The sequence below is a fragment of the Anastrepha ludens genome, chromosome 5, assembly GCF_028408465.1.
Source record: "Anastrepha ludens isolate Willacy chromosome 5, idAnaLude1.1, whole genome shotgun sequence".
NCBI classification, from domain to species: Eukaryota; Metazoa; Arthropoda; class Insecta; order Diptera; family Tephritidae; genus Anastrepha; species Anastrepha ludens.
Window position 1 is genome coordinate 49,429,419 of NC_071501.1, and position 17,454 is coordinate 49,446,872.

At 34.3% G+C, this 17,454-nt stretch overlaps 1 protein-coding gene across 1 annotated transcript in view; it reads right to left on the bottom strand.

Annotated features, from left to right (window-relative positions):
• Positions 1 to 17,454, bottom strand: part of LOC128863081 (cyclic AMP-dependent transcription factor ATF-4) — a 44,927-nt gene that overhangs the window by 21,921 nt on the left and 5,552 nt on the right. Inside the window, exons 2-3 of the mRNA XM_054102007.1 lie at positions 9,087 to 9,368; positions 8,922 to 9,020 (exon numbers count right to left, since the gene is read on the bottom strand). Of these exons, the coding sequence (XP_053957982.1) occupies positions 8,922 to 9,020; positions 9,087 to 9,261 (274 nt within the window). The 5' untranslated portion in view covers positions 9,262 to 9,368. The remainder of the gene's footprint in view (positions 1 to 8,921; positions 9,021 to 9,086; positions 9,369 to 17,454) is intronic.

Consider the following 17,454-nt stretch of genomic DNA (forward strand, 5'->3'; position numbering starts at 1 on the left):
TTTTATGATGTCTGAAACTTTCGAGTTGTTTATTGCTCGTGCATGTTTTCAAAATCATTAGACTGGCTCTCAGAGTGCAACCGAATTAAAAATACCTGATTATGTGTATGTATGTAGTCATATGCAATATTATTTTTAACTTGAGCATCATAATTTTTTATTAGAATTTTCTACTTTTTATAGGTAAATCAGCTTCAAGAATTCATTCTTCATTCAGCGTCCTAAAAGTCTTTTTTTCGTGAAACGCCCTCTTTCTAAATACCAATTCCCTGGTTTAATTCAAAGCATCATTTCCATTAGCATTCGCTGTGTGTTAAAAAATTTCGATGCGTGACTAAATTATACTTCACAAAGTATTAAAATTTTTAAAGGTTGTCAGTTTCAGAACGTGAGTAAAAGAAAACAAGGTAAAACATGTAAAAATATCAGGCTTTGGGCTTTGTGAGTACATAAAAAAAATTAAATGAATTTTTTTTTTTTTAATTAATAAATATTTATTTGGGCAACACTGTTTGTTCTTCAATCTGGTCTTAAGGGGTTATATATATTACCTTGTGTTTTTCAAAAAAAATCAAAATAAATTTTATTTCTTTATCGTAAAGTACAATCCCTTGAGAACATTTTCCAAAAATTTCATAGAGATCTGAGCAATAGATCGAAAGTTACAGCGTTTTAAATTGTGCGTCGTCACGTCCTGAGCGTACGGCCTCATGCGGCGCTTGAAACTTTAAACGCGATTATCTCAAAAACGTGTTTTTCCAAAAATGCTTTTGCGGTGGACGCGATTGCAAAAAAAGTATTCAACCGATTTTTATAATTTTTTTTTTAAATTGTTCGTAATTGATGTCGCCTCTTAGTGAACGATCAACTTTTTATGTATAAATTTTTATTTTGCAGATATGAATTTTTTAATGCCAATTTTAGGACTGTAGAAGTGGAGTTTTTTAAAAACATGTTCCTATTTTCACAAAAATCAAAATATTTAATATATTGATCGTTCACTAAGAAGATATAACCCTATACTAATGAAATCTTTTCGATTTTTTGATTTCAGTTGACTTGGTGGACTTGAATCGCGTCCACCGCAAGCCTCTTCCAAAAAAAGGGTCTTGGGGGAAAACGCCATAACTCCGCCATTTTTAAATATTTTTACACAAACAAAGCCTTTTTTTTTTCTTTAAACATTGTAATATCCAATAATAAAAACTTTTATACAATAAAATTATTGCTACATATCTTTAAAAAAAACCCAACTTTCGCTAATTTCACCGGACCACAAGGTATATAACCCCTTAAGGGGTTATACGCAGTTATGACTTTCAAAAAAATCGATTTTTTTTATTGCATTTTTGTAATGTACATATATTCAAAAGTATACGCACGAAATTTGAAGTAGATCTAAGCAATACTTTCGGAGTTATACCTAAATATGTAGAGATGCCTCGACACGTTTTAAGGTAGGTATTGAAACTTTAAACGTGTTTTTTTCAAAACGGCATTTTTCAAGTCGGTGTACACGATATCTCGAAAACGGCTTGTTTGATCGGTCAACCGTTTTAACTCAATCTTTAAAGATACATTTTCTAGTAATTAATCGTTCCTTTTGTAAATCTGATACTTATTTTCCATTTTATAATCAATTTACGGCCAAATTTTAACGTAAAAATCGAAATCATTTCTTTTAAAAGCTGCCATTTTGTGAAAATTCACTATTTTGATTAGCCAAACGATTAATTACTAGATAATCTAATATATTACAATAACAAAATTTGTTTGGTTTTTTGATTTCAGATAATCCAATCCAGAGTTACGATGTACACCGTAAATCGTCTTTTTTTTAAAGGAGGTTCCAGAAATCGCCTGCAGCGCGCTCTATAATCAACATTTTCATAAATAAAAAAGTTTGTTACGTTCTTGAAGGATGCTTTTATAACCGCCAAAAATTTTCAAATTAAAATATTCTGAAGTTTCTTCAGGATAAATCCTTGACAACCCGTCTTTTATTTGCTTCATAACTGCGTATAACCCCTTAAGCAGCACCTGATATAATTCAGTAAACACGCTGATATCTGTATCATGGCGAGACAAGTAAGGCAGGCGCAGTACAGACATTATTATGAAAAACAAAGTTGAATTTGAAATCTGTGTTCGAACTGGTCATACAAGCCCGAATGTGATTGGTATCTGACGAAAACGAATTCATTTACTTATTTATAATTTGTTTTCATACCACACCATCGATATGCATACATGTGTATGTGCTTTCATATAGGTTATTTCAACCAACACCTTTACAATACGTAACTTAACTAAGCATAACTGATAAACAAACAAAAAAAATTCAACAAATTTCAAATGCAAGCTCGTTTGTTAAAATTAATATAAATGCACCATATAATAGTACTATATACCAAAATAGCCAGGCAATCTGCTCACGGATGTTTCGAAGTTAGATGGAAAGGTTATTGGGAAAGTCTCTCCATTAGCCGCAATTAAAAAGCGTCATAGCCATACACACTTTCTCTCCCGAAATCCGAGATTATAAAATAATCTTAGATTATAAAGGTACATTTTCCAGTGCAACCCTGAGTTTTCTGTGTTATTGATAATTATTATTACGCATGTAAAGAGTAACTGCAAAGTAAAAACTAAATTAAATTGAACGCCGATAAGGAAAAGAGGTTTGTAGTCATAATTCTACTAAAATTTTCGTTAGATAGTAATAGTTATGCGATTACATTACTGAAAAAAGCGTGTGCCATAGTCGCTTTGGCCTAATATGTTATTGCTTATTATAAAATGTAAAATCCAACTTCGCTTGCGTATTGCTGCCATAATTTTTTGAAACTTCAGTACACGTCGTTTGCGGATTTCCTCCAACTGTTGCTACTTGCAAATTGCGCAATTAAATTAACTATTGTTTCTTGTATTTTCCTCATATCGTTAATAATAAACAAACCAGAAACACTAAAATATTCAACCAAACCAATTTCTATGAAGGCAGTCTCGACAGCTGATCGTCAATTTTGCAGCTAATCTGCCATATGTGAACGGTTAGATTAATGTTTATGAATTTATTGCACATCACTGCATATGTGAACGTACTTTAAGCTATCTAATGGTGCGATCGAAATTAGTAAGAAAATGTTTGAATGCCATTTCTGTCGATTAGGAATATTTCGCTATTAAATTAATATAGGGATACCAGATCACACACACTTCGTAAACAACTGTATGGGTAGATATGCACCCTTGAGTTGCTTTAGTCTTGCGAAGAATTGGATGTTCCTTCTTTAAAAAAAAAAAATTCGATACGCGACTAAATTATGGGCTTGTTCGAGCTTCAATCACAACCGCAGTGTTGCATGATTTGTGTAAGTATCACGTTCGATGTAAAATTCTGGCAACATTGGTAAGAGCATCACGTTCGAAGTGTCAAAAATTCGGCAAATGTTGCGCGCGAATACAAATAAATCGGTACCAAAAATTTGTTGTTTGCCAAACATCAAAAAAGTATCAGTTGAGCAATTGAAACAGTGTTGCAAATTATAATCAGTGCAGCAGTATTGCCTCGAACAAGCCCTAAATTTCACAAAATAACAAAATGTTTAACCACTTCGGTACGAGTGTCGACTATAGTCGACGGCCACAAATGAACACGCACAGCCTAATTTTTCATTTACATATGTAAATAAAATTGCCAACATTTAGAAATATCGTAAAAAACATACGCTCTCTTGATTTACATTACAAGTAATCTTCGCCTGTAATGTAAAATAAGTTTTCAGTGCTTCAAAGCTTTTCTCGTCACAGATCTGTAAAAGAGCAAAACGGATTCACTGTCGATGCACGAAGTAACATGCGAATGGTGAGTGCCGGCTGTGGGCAAAATTTCGTGGCCAATGCGCGCCGTACCGAAGTGGTTAAAGGTTGTGTGAAAGGCTGAAATGGGCTGCTCCTGGCTTAGCAAGCGCTGGGTGACAACACTGACTAGCAAAATTACAAAGGTCTCCAGTCCATAGGTGGATCGGCAATCGAGGGAGCATCTGTGGTGAGGCTCATAACACGGAGAATGATGAGGTGAATCATATCATTGCCTTCTACTCAGCTGTGTCTAAGGGTGCGAGCAGAGTGAGCGCTGATGCCGAGCGGAGCCGACCCGAGCTTATTGACGCTTATTTTCATGCGAGAAGAAAATTTGTATATAACACAGTGAATGCAAGAATCAGCGCTGAAATTCTGTTTATTCCATGTGTTTTGCTCTTATGTCATTTAGTTTTGTTGTTCATTTGTGTTTATAAAATTGCTGTACACGGTAATGGATGAAGAGTATTTTGCTTCTCCTAGTGTGATTACTGCAATTATTAACACAAAAGAGTTTGGAAAACATCCAATTACACTAAAAAGGAATGAATTTGGTGAATTTCACCATTTATATAATGATTTAAGAAAATATCCAGCTAAATTTCAACAATATACCCGAATGAAAATTGAAACATTTGATTACATTCTGGCCGGGAAAAATTTCACATATTATTTGATCGATATCCATTTTTTTTTTATTTTTAAACCATTAAAAAACACAACTGCACTCTAAAAAGTAAACATCAACAATGCAAAAAAGCGCGCAAAACGCTTTGAAACTGTTTTCTCGCACTCATCGGCTTTGCTCTCTGCTCTTGTCGGCGTTCACTGTGTTATACACAAGCTTATTTGTATTGCCTTGTATGTAATCAGTTTTATCGCACTGACAATCTCGGCTCGGCTTTCAGCGCTCACTCTGGTCGCACCCTAAATATTCAGCCAACTTAGCTCCCAAACTTGTAATACATTTTGCCGCCTGCTGATCACCATGCCTGAAATGCCATCCATAATATCCAGTAGTTACTGTTCGAACAATAGCTGTCGCCCCTCGGTAGGCAATGGCAAACCTCGAGTATATTTCTGCCATGAAAAAGATCCTCATAACAACTATTTTGCCGTTCGGAGTCGGCTTAAAACTTTCAAGTTCTTCCAATATCAAAACGCACACCACAAATAGGAAGAGGAGCTCGGCAAAACACTGTTCGAACATACGTTTTGTTTCAATCCAAATGTTCCTACACTTTTTTTCTACATTTATATTTTTAGACGACTTCTTTGCACAATCATCTCAACGTCACCCTTATAGCAATCATATAAACCTAACTCTCTAACAAACTTATGATTTCAACTAAGCCATCCAGCTAAAAGTCGCACTAAAAATGGCACAAAAGTAGTCACAATATAATTGAAGGTATGAAATCGTGGGTTGTAAGAAACAGTCACTAAGCTGGATTCCCGAACATTACGATATTGAAGATAGTTGGCAAAACACAACCGTCTATTTTTGAGGTAACAAATTCTTCATGAACTAAACGAAGTAACACCAAACTTCAGACAATATTTATAGAAATCATCACAAGGAACTGTGATCTACGAATATAATGCTAAAATCATGAAGAAAAGATTTCAGATGAATAGGCAATATCAGACCTTTTACCAGCACTCAACGAATTTGAAAGAATCTGCTGATGGGCAAACGTAACTGGGGTCATGACATTGTTTATGAAAAAAATGAGATTGTGATATGCAAAAAAAAATCAACACAACTCTTACTTTTGTTACATCGTTGCCGTCTGAAAAACGACTGATTGGACGAGTGTGTCAATATGAGTGAAATGAGCGGGCAGAATTGTGATGCCGAGTATCCGGTGACGTGCCAGCCGAATTTACTCGCTCAATTTAGTTTTTCACCATAGCTGAAGGTCAAACCTGGTAATCTATGATTCTTGCGCTCAGATGTTATATGCCTATATGTTTTCAACACAGAAGGTGAAGAGAAGAAAGTACCGATTCACGACTTCCTATTTCAATATTCAACGCCGCTTTTCAAAGCAGATATAATATGGTACGAATCAACGAGCCTTCTAAAATTGGATTACGCGGAGCCACCATCTTGTTTGACGAAAGCTGAGTGGGACCTTATAAATTCCTCTCATTCCATAGTAACTAAAATTGTACAATTTTGCTATCAATATTTGGTGGCTACGAAGCGGAATTTTAAAGAAAGAATGAACGGAAACATTTTGTTTTTGTCTACGCATATCTTATAGAAGCCCCCTCCATGGAAGATATCAAGCCATGGAATATTGCGAATTCTGAAACAGCGACCCATGCTGCGATTATAATGCCCAGAATAAATACTGGAACAGCAGCAAATTCGATACCACAAAAGGTCAGTTTTTCAATTACATCACGTATACTGGATTTAGAATACTGAACGTGGCCACTAATCAACGTTTGTTATGTTTTTGAGGCAGCAAGTGATTAATCTAACTCTGGCTGGTTCTCCGGTAGTAAATTTTTAACTGGAGAGTAGTAAGTGAAGCTTCACTCTCGGACCACTGGTCGTAGAATTTTAAATTAGCGAAGATGTTAATGTGCTACACCAACCCTACCTCCTAAGATACGATCACCTCAAATCAGTGGTAAAGCGGTACTTGATTTAATAACTAATCTGCATGGAAATATGGATAAAAGTTTTCCACGCCTTAGCCGTATCTTGTTCCTTGGTAAGAAATGTACAGTCTGGACCAAACTGTAAATACATACATCATTTTTTAAGCTTAAAATATAATAGTAAATCCTATAAGGGTGTGGCAAAATTATTCTTGCGATCTTTTCCATTTTTTCAAAAATGAGATTTGCTGTTTAATAACTTAAATTTGTTGATAGCTCCATTTCTATTATAATGAGTGCAAAATAGTATATGAATAGTTATGGTCAAAGGAACACAAATGGAATAAGTTGTTAAAATTTGCGAAAGAAGTCATATCATATTGAGAAATAGGAAAATTACTGAATTTAAGAGTTGTCATTATCTCCAAATTTGGTAGGAATGACTAAACTAACCTCTTTCAACACACCCTCAGCCTTCGCATTAATATTTCCATCAGGCGGCGATATAAAGGGTAATTTTAATCAGCCTTTAAGGATAAACGTATATTTCTTGCTTGTCATGCGATTCGTTAATTGTTTGTGTTATCTGATTTCTTCTGTTACTTGATTCCCTAAAGTCATTGGCTCTCAAGCATGCTAGATTATAAGGTTTAGCCAATCTGCTATGTTGAAATACAAAATTTCGCGAGCAACTTCGGTTGCCACGTCACCGGTACTCGGCAACAGAATTCTGCCCGCTCATTTCCGTCGTATTCACACACCAATCAGACGGCAACGAAGCAACATGAGCGAATACTGTCTTAATTTATTTCGTATATCATCTGCATAATCTCAAATTTTTTGTAAACAAACAGCTTTCATGACCCCGATTACGTCAGCCAATCAGCTGATTCTTTCAAATTCGCTGAGAACCGTTGACCACATCTTCGGAATTCTTTTCACCATAATTGGATCTGGCCACTATGACCCCGCCTATGCCGGTAACATACTTTGTATTATCATGGCAACATCGATCTCAGCTGTTTGTAGCGCAAACAGCACTGAATATGATTTGACACTTGGTGTGGCAAGATTGGCATTTTTTAATTAACTTATTATTATTTGAATGTTGTAAGCATTTTCAGTTGTATAGTTAATAATGAAAGTATGTAAAATAGAGGTTTGAATTGAACTTTCTCCTTATTAAAAAGGAAGGATATTAATACGGGTCGTTCCAGTAACTTAAACCCAACTACCGTGGAAACGAACATTTTTTATATTTTTAATTGTTTGGTTGGGTAATACAGTGATCAAATTTCTGTCTTAGTTTTTTTTAATTAGTTCATACATATTCTTAAATTGGAAAACATTATATAAAGGGTTTTCCAATAACAGATGTTTTTGGTGAATGGGTCGATTCAAGACCTCAAAGATGGAATTCGTGAGGCTATCGAGGACATAGGGCAGCCACTTTGCAATTTGGTTATGGAAATTTTCATGAAAAGGATATTGTCCTGTAAGCGTGGTACTATTTTCCACTATTAACAGTATACCTGCCTCTTTATAATGAAATAAACATCCAATCATTTATATTAAAAAATAGCATTTTTCTTTGAATATCAAAATAACATCTCTGTTTGGAAAACCCTATATATTGTATATTGAAATATATATGAAGTAGAGCAATAACAGCTATTTTCCAAATATCCACGCAGTGTGCTTTTGGAAAAATAGTTTATGACATTTATGCATAATTTAAGCTCTATCTTCGCAATCTCGCACCGACTGTTATCTTTCAGGACTTCAGTTGTTCCTGGTTTATTTACGTAAACTCTATCTTTCAGATGAACCCACGGAAAAGTCAATTCGGGCGGTCTTGGTGGCCAACTTGCTGCCTCATCCCGTGAAATGTTTCCTGGAGTTTAAATTACAACAAATTGATCGTTTCGTTAGATGTTTGACCGTCTTGTTGAAATGACGAGTTGTCAATATCCATACCATTAAGTTTTAATCGTCTTCATATTTTCTCTTAACAGCAATTAGATTTTCAACAAAACAGCCGGAACGAAAGTGCACTGGTGTTTTTATGTATTTTATAAAGTCGAATAAACATTTTTTATTAACTTTTTTATGAATAGAGCCGGAGGATTATAATAGCCGAAAATATTCACAATTTTGCGAAATGTAGTCTTACCCATTTTCGTAGTGGGTTTTAATTACTTCGCAATAACAAAAGAGACGTCATTGCTTATTGACAGCTCTCAAACCAAAATACTGTTTGAAAGATCTGTGCTTCTAGCTTTGCTCTCATGAGAGTCAGAAACGACCCGTATTTATATCCAGCTAAGAATTGTCACTCCAGCGGCAATCCATACAACTTCATGGTGAATATTTTATGCTCTTACAACAAAAATTTTAGTGATACTTGGTCAAGTTTATATACAATCAATAAATTCACATACCTTCCTTAAGATCAGAAAACTCAAATACGAAATCATCACCATTAAGAAGTTCCATACCGGGTTTTAGTTCAAAATCGTCGTCACTGACCAATATAATCCCTGTGTGAAGTACAGATATGATTATTGACTAGATGACTTAAAAAATATTTTACAGAGTGCATTTACCATTTTCAATGTCATCATTTAGCCAAAAACCAGCTGGTTCAGTCATAGAAAATAACTCGATGGGCAGCGGAGATATCGGCTCCGTTTTGCCGTCCCAATACAGATCCGGGGGCAAAGTTAGCGACTCCATTGCTGAATTGTTTGTATCCGCTGTCATTTTCGAAGTTGCTTTCATATTTTCGACTTGTTATAAAATATGCTGAAGATGGTCTGAAAAATTGTGATTTGGAGGAATCCTGTCCTAAAAACGCTGTTGTTGGTGTGAAGGAAGCCATGGTGGCTCTGGAGAAGAAAAGAAAAAAATATACAAAATACATTATTTTTAAGCAATAAATGGATTCATAAATATTATATATGCACATATGTACAAATAACTGTCAAACTCAGAAATATTTAACAATTACTTAAAAAAATCTCACTCTCTAAGCCAGTCAGATTCGTTAGTCTCCTTTAACGCCAAGTCACAATCAAACTTTTACGTTTTAAGTAATATTTTTATTTATTTATTATACGCAATTGAATTTGTATTAGGTTTGTTTTGAATTATCGAGTATGGTTTTAAAATACGGCAATCTTTGTTGTATTGTGCATAGGCCCCCCAGCTATTTTTTGTCTACTTTTTGTATAAAAAACACGAACGAATTAGCTAGCCATAAAAATTTTAACTTACTGGGAGACTACAGTCTAACTCGAGTTAGCCCATCTATAATATAATATGAGCGCATAAGCCAAAGCATAAGACAAGAGATCACAAAAAGATAATTACATTTATACATGAAAGAAAATAAATTAGTAATATATGGAAACTATATTTTTCTTCTATGGTCGAATAACTTGCTTGCATAGATTGCATAGAAATGTATTTAATTATTAGTTTTATGTTAATTAGAACTTACTAGTATGTAACCCCCGAAAATCGGGTGGGCTTTTTTCTCACGGAAAGTAAACAGCATATGTGACACTTTTATATATAATATTAAAAGTTATGATTAGAAAAGTGTATATTTTTATTCGTCTGTAATATGTAAGAACTTATGCATATAACATTTTTAACATTTTTTTCAGTTAAATCAGTAATTTTTTTTTTTTAAATAATTCATTATAAACTACATTCAACGTAAAGTTTTCGTTATTGCCCATTTGAACTCGTATATTTTCCCAGGATCTAACCCGGCTTAACGCAACATAAAGTTGGCCGTGAGCAAAGCAATCCTCCTTTAAATGAAGCCCCACCCTTGATAATTTTTGCCCCTGGGCCTTATTTATTGTTATGGCGAAGGCTATTATAATGGGAAATTGGCGGCGCTTCAATGTAAAAGGAAGTGTGGTTTCGCTCGGCTGCAAATTTATACGAGGCAATAGAAATCGCCTTCCATGAGCCTCTCCGCATAACACTTTCACGTGCAAACAATTCGGATACATTTGTTTTATGATAAGTCGTGTGCCATTCACCAACACAATTATACAATTTTTTTTTTTTGCCATTCGTTAAATTTCTTGGATTTGCAAAAGTAAAAATTTTTTTTTCACAGATCTTTACGTTTTAAAAAATTTTAAGAAGAATGGTAAACAAAATTTTCAAAGTTCATATTCATATAGGATTTGATAATAGCTGCATACATAAAAATATACATGTACACTAGGGTGTCCCAAAAAAATTAAAGTGTTTTTTTTTTAACGCACACCCTCTTATTTTGTTCGAATGGTCTCAAAACATCTAAAAATAAAGTTTCGTATATTTAGAATCACGGCAACCCGTGCCGAGTTGCGCGGAAACCTAACGGTACTTGTAACGTACGGCGCGCGCGAACTGTCGGATTGATTGCGTGTAATTACTTTTTTGTTTTATTATTAATCGAGGTTTTTTTTCGTGTAGTCAACATGTTAGTGGAGTTACGAAGTTCCAAAAAGGAGATATTTTTAATAGGGGACGTAAAACATCAAATTACCGGTTCTAAACTTCCCTCTAACGGGCAAGTACTGGCAGTTTTGTTCTATAATATTCGTGAAGTGAACTTGAGTGTCAATGAAAGTGCAAATCTCACAATTCGTGAGTGTATTATTTATTGGGAAAAGGCACGTATACCGACCAGATCAATATCTCACTGTGTTAAGAAACTAGTTAACGTATACCAAGTTTGGAGAGAATTGCAAAAAAATGCGAAAAAAACTCAAGAAGTGTTTGAACAGCGTCGACAGGAGTTTGTTTCAAACTTAAACAATTTGTTTGACATCGCACATGCCAATGCTCTTCAATCGATTAAAATAAATGAAGATAAGATCTTCTTGCAGCGCCAAAGAGAACCAGGTCGGCCCGGTCACTTAGCCGGAGTGGACAAAAAACTAACAAAAAAAGAGGAAAGGACGCGCCTTAGAATCATCGAGGAGGAAAAGCGACGTGCTAAAAATTTTTCATCCTTAGCACCATCAACATCATCTTGCGAACCACCACTAGAAAAGTTATCTTCTGACTCTGAAATAATAGAATTAGAAGAAAATAGGCCCAGCGCAAGAGAAGCCTCCTCTCAGCCCGATAAAACTTCTATGCGGAAAAATATTATAACTCCCAAGTTAGTTGACAGGTGTCAATTAAGTGTGAGGGATTCTGTCTTTATAATTGAAGCTACTATTGAGGCTCTGGGTCACAATACGGATGAATTCCCTATAAGCAAGTCCTCCATCCATAGAGTTCGTACGGAAATGCGAAAAGAACGGGCTGAAGCTATAAAAATTGATTTTCAAAACAAGGTCCCGGACACGGTAACTGTCCACTGGGACGGAAAACTGTTGCCAGCTCTAGATTCACGTAAAAGTAAAGAAGAACGCCTACCGGTAGTTATTACGTACGATAATAAAGAACAAATTATTGCTGTTCCTAAATTGGATAGCTCGACAGGAAGAGGACAGGCAGACGCAGTTTGGGATGCTATTACGAACTGGAACCTTGAAGACAAAGCGCAGATTCTCTGTTGTGATACTACTGCTTCTAACATAGGCCGCATAAATGGAGCATGTGTGCTTCTCGAACAAAAACTGGGTAGAGAAGTGCTTATTTTTGCTTGCCGTCATCACGTTTACGAATTAGTACTTAAAGGCGTGTTTGAAGCGAAAATCAGTCAAATAACTACAAGCCCAGACATCCCATTATTCAAGAAATTCCGAGAAAACTGGAAAAATATCGATCCTGAGAAAAAACAAAGCTGTACAGAAAAGCTATCTTGTTTTAATGTTTCGGAAATTGACAAGCTGCTAGAATTCTACAAAACTGAATTAACCAAAGAAATCGTTAGAGATGACTATCGCGAATTAATTGAGCTTTCAATTATATTTCTTGGCGGAGATTCAGAAAAGAAATATAAGATTCGGTCTCCAGGTGCTATGCACCAGGCTCGATGGAAGGCGAGAGCCATTTATTCATTAAAAATATAGTTACTTAGCTCTCAATTCAGAATTTCAAACAAGAATAAGGCAGCTCTGTTGGACGTATGTCTGTTCATCGTGACATCCTACGTAAAACCCTGGCTCCAATGTATTTTAGCAGTAAAGGCGCCGTATCAGGATTTGTGTTTTTTGAAGGCCATGAAAAATTACGAAACAATAGACAAAAGCATTTCAAAAGCAGCTTTGCAGAAGTTTTGCCAGCATTTGTGGTATTTGACAGATGAAGTATCTATTCTGGCTTTATTTGATGATGATGTCGATCTAGAAACTAAAGTAAGAATGATTGCTAACTTAACTAGAGAAAACCCAACAGCCCACAATAAACGCTACATTGCATCCAAAGAAGAACTCTGTGGCCCACTTTTTGGTACGTTAATTAAGGTTTGATTTTGTTCTATGACTAAGTTTGCTAATAGGTATAATTGATAACTGATCTATCTGTTTTAATTTCAGAGAGAAACATTGATGACTTCGTCTCTGTCAAAAGCAAGTTCCTGTTTAATCGACTCCAGATTGCCGACAGTTTTCTGAACAAGTGCCCCTCTTCGTGGTCAAATGATGATTCGTTTCTACAGGCTAAAAAGAAGCTGCTAGGACTGAAAGCAGTTAATGATACGGCAGAAAGAGCGGTTAAGTTAATGCAAGACTTCCATGGTTTGATCACTGTTCAAGAGGAGCAAAAGCAATTTTTATTACGTTGCGTACAAGAACACCGACAGGTATATCCCGACTGTAAAAAGCAAACTTTGAAAAGAAAATTCGATGTTTTATAATAAAAAGAAAATAAATACGAAATATGTGTTTTATATTTATTTATTTAATTAATCTAAAAATTCAATTAAATCTTTCTCTATTGTGAGCTCTATAGCTTTCATACTAACTTTTAAACTCAAAGTTTGACATCAAGTCGGCACGGGTTAATGACATCCGATCTCAATAATATTTTATATTTAAGTTTTTAGAGTCAAATGGAAAAAAAATAAAGGGTGTGCGTATTGAAATTCCGAAAAAAAAAATTCCTCCTTGTAGCCTGGGACACCCTAATGTACACACATAGAATACAATACAGAGAAAAAAAAAACACTTAAAAATGTATATCTGTGTCAAAAAGTTCGTTGATTTGATGGATAATAGTGTTCTTTTAAATGGCGTTGGGCATCGTCTATTACTATAAAATTTGTCTGAGAATAGCCTACAGTTTATCTTTGAAATAGTATCAAATAAATAACTAATTTGTCTCTCTCTCCTCATTTTTTAAAACTATTTAAAATTTTGAGCTTTGCAAAAAGGATCAAACGCACACAAAATTTTTAAATACATACATATGTACGTTTATATATTGTAATTCAATTTTACCATATATGAACGAAAACAAAAGTGGATGCTTCTACCAATCATAGCCAATACGTCACGTTTCAAACATTTATCACTTACTTACCTGCTCTATTCCTCCAGTTAAAGTAGGAACTCTTCTACGAACTCTTCTTGGTCGTCCTCTAGGCATATTTTAAAATTAAATATGGATGTACTTTTTTCTTAAAATAAATTCTATTTTGCGTCTGTCCAAAACTCTTTCTAATTTGCACTGTTACCTAAAACAACGGTAAATTCAAGTAAGTTGTCAATTTATACCAATTATTGCCATCACAACAAAATTTTGAAAAAAATTCGCAGCACCCGTTTGGACTATGTTCATGAATACATATCTATAGTAAAGAGAACAAAACAAAACAATTATTGAGAATCCAAATGTATACAATGCTGTGCTCATTAGAATGAGAGCTAAACAAAGCAAACATACTCATATATATGCGTATATTTGTGTGTTATCCCGCTTTGCATAGACATCGCTGTTATCAATATGAAAATTTTGATAACTTTACACGCAAATATTTCATGAACAAATTAACCAATTTAAATTTTTATAATTTTCCGGAAATATGCTCATCAAAACCTTTCTTTTGATATATATTTCATATCTGTTCATATGTTTTAAAATAATACTATAGAAGATTAAATTAACCTTTCAGAGTGCGAGAGTTAGTTTTCTATATATCTTTAAACTATGTCATAGGCAATAGGTTCAAACTCAGTACAGGTGCACAAGTTATAAAATTAGCAGGTTCCTCCACAAGTTTCTTATGGCCACTCCGAGTTAATTTGTGTTCATATTTGTGGTTGGTCATCATACGCCGACCAAGAAGAAGAAGAAAACATAAACATATACAGGCCTATTATTAACTCCCTCGGAAATCCCGACGTGGCAACGTAGTAAAAATGCTATTACCGATTCCGACGTGATCACGAAAATCTACCGTAGTTTCGTAATTCGTGAAATCGGTATTATTATATCAATTCCGAATGAAACACAGCTTTGATAGTTTTTCGTGACAAGTTTATACGAATGCTTTACCTTGCCGGGCGAAGGCATAAAATAAATAAAAATACAATAATTAAAACGTGTTATTAAATTGTTTAAAGTAAAAATGTAGGAAAATTTTATGAATTAATTTTTAAACTCAAAACTGTTCGCGAAGTTTCTCCACAATAGATTGTCAAAATGTCCATCTTTCACGCTCATTTCCCCCCTATATGATAACCTGATTTAAGCGGTATGTCCGGATGTACTCCACATCCTGGTCCATATTGGTCCTGGACGTACCGAGCAAATTCTTGCTCATAAGCACATCCTTCTGAAAGCCAAATGTTTTTCCTACATATTTTACTTTTCCTCCACTTTTACTCTAAATTTTTAAAGTTAGCAACCCAGTGTCTTGCTAAGGGAGCCGATTTGTCAAAAGGAAACAAGAAAGCTGCTTACTGAGCAAAACTTTTATTATTGAATCATCGAGACGTTTTAAGGGGATATACGCAGTTGACTTTCAAAAAAACCGATTTTTTTTATTGCATTTTTGTAATGTACTTTTATTCAAAAGTATACGCACGAAATTTGAAGTAGATCTAAGCAATACTTTCGGAGTTATACCTAAATATGTAGAGATGCCTCGGCACGTTTTAAGGTAGGTGTTGAAACTTTAAACGTGTTTTTTTCAAAACGGCATTTTTCAAGTCGGTGTACACGATATCTCGAAAACGGCTTGTTTGATCGGTCAACCGTTTTAACTCAATCTTTAAAGATGCATTTTCTAGTAATTAATCGTTCCTTTTGTAAATCTGATACTTATTTTCCATTTTATAATCAATTTACGGCCAAATTTTAACGTAAAAATCGAAATCATTTCTTTTAAAAGCTGCCACTTTGTGAAAATTCACTATTTTGATTAGCCGAACGATTAATTACTAGATAATCTAATATATTAACAAAATTTGTTTGGTTTTTTTGATTTCAGATAATCCAATCCTGAGTTACGATGTACACCGTAAATCGTCTTTTTTTAAAGGAGGTTCCAGAAATCGCCTGCAGCGCGCTCTATAATCAACATTTTCATAAATAAAAAATTTTGTTACGTTCTTGAAGGATGCTTTTATAACCGCCAAAAATTTTCAAATTAAAATATTCTGAAGTTTCTTCAGGATAAATCCTTGACAACCCGTCTTTTATTTGCTTCATAACTGCGTATAACCCCTTAAATGACTAGCCGGCGTCTGATAAGTACATACACGTGAATAATCTGTTCAGCGTGACACATACCAAGGCGCTTTCATTCAAAGTGGTGTTGACTTAAACCAACAACGTTTTTTACATATGGCCTCGGGTCACGGTCCAGCATTGCTTGACAAGCACTTTATATGTGTGCGTGTCGGGTGCTTGTCGTTTGCCCGGTGACGTTCAAAACAAAAAGCGATCAATCCACAGTTGTATTTAGAAGTAAATATGTCGTCATCGGATGATGAATTTTTATTTATGTAAATTTGTATATACGTAATTATTCTATGGCTGAAAAGCGTAAGTAAGGGAATTAAATTTGAGTTTGGGATATTTTACAAAAATTAAAGGTAATCTGCTTTAACTTATTCTGTTCGTTGTTTGAGAATTTTTTTGTTACCCACTTTCTGTGTTATATTAAAAAATCGCAATAAGTCATGTTTCTAATTATAACTTATGTTTTTCGGGTTCATAACTTTATTATTATTAAATTACTTATGTATATCAGTTTTAAATAATTTCATTTACATATAAATTTTTAAATTTTTTGCTTATTTACATATGTACATATTTCATACGGATTGTGCTTATTTTTAGTATATGTAGGTGTTTACGAGTAATATACTATTGGGCAACCGCACACTAAATACTACCCTCAATGCTAAATACAACCCTGCTGTTTTGTCCATCAGACTCCGACACGATCAAACAAGTAAGCGTCAAACGAAAATATCAAAACTTTTTGATTTTCATCAAGCATCGTACGTGTAGCCGACAACAAATACCCCTGCAAACCAACGTTCACCAGTTTTTCCAATTTTACCAACACATTCACTCAATTTTTCCAATAATACCCACACAATCACATTTAATTCTTTTGTCATTTTCGATGGGTTATACATATATTTATCTCATAATTTTCGTGAATACTCATGATTCAATTATTAAAGGTTTGCTCACTAGTGACATTCGATTTTTGACACTCCCTTACAAAAGGTTGTATTTAAGAAGGAAAAAATTAAATCCTTTTTGGGAGAAATGGTAGCAAAATAGTATTTTGTTACTTAAATGGAAACAAACTGCGAACGGTTTAAAAAATAAATTTTAATTAATATTTGAATGTAAATAATGGTATAGATAGAAGTGGTTAGCGGAAATTGCCAAGTCTAATATTAAAACAAGAAATTATTTCACATAATCCAAGATTTTATTTTGTGAATTAATTTTTAAAATTTAAAACCAATCGCAACGTTTCGCCAATATGAAACTATTTTGTTAAAAATAAATAAATAATTGGCACGTACAATTTCGTACAATTTG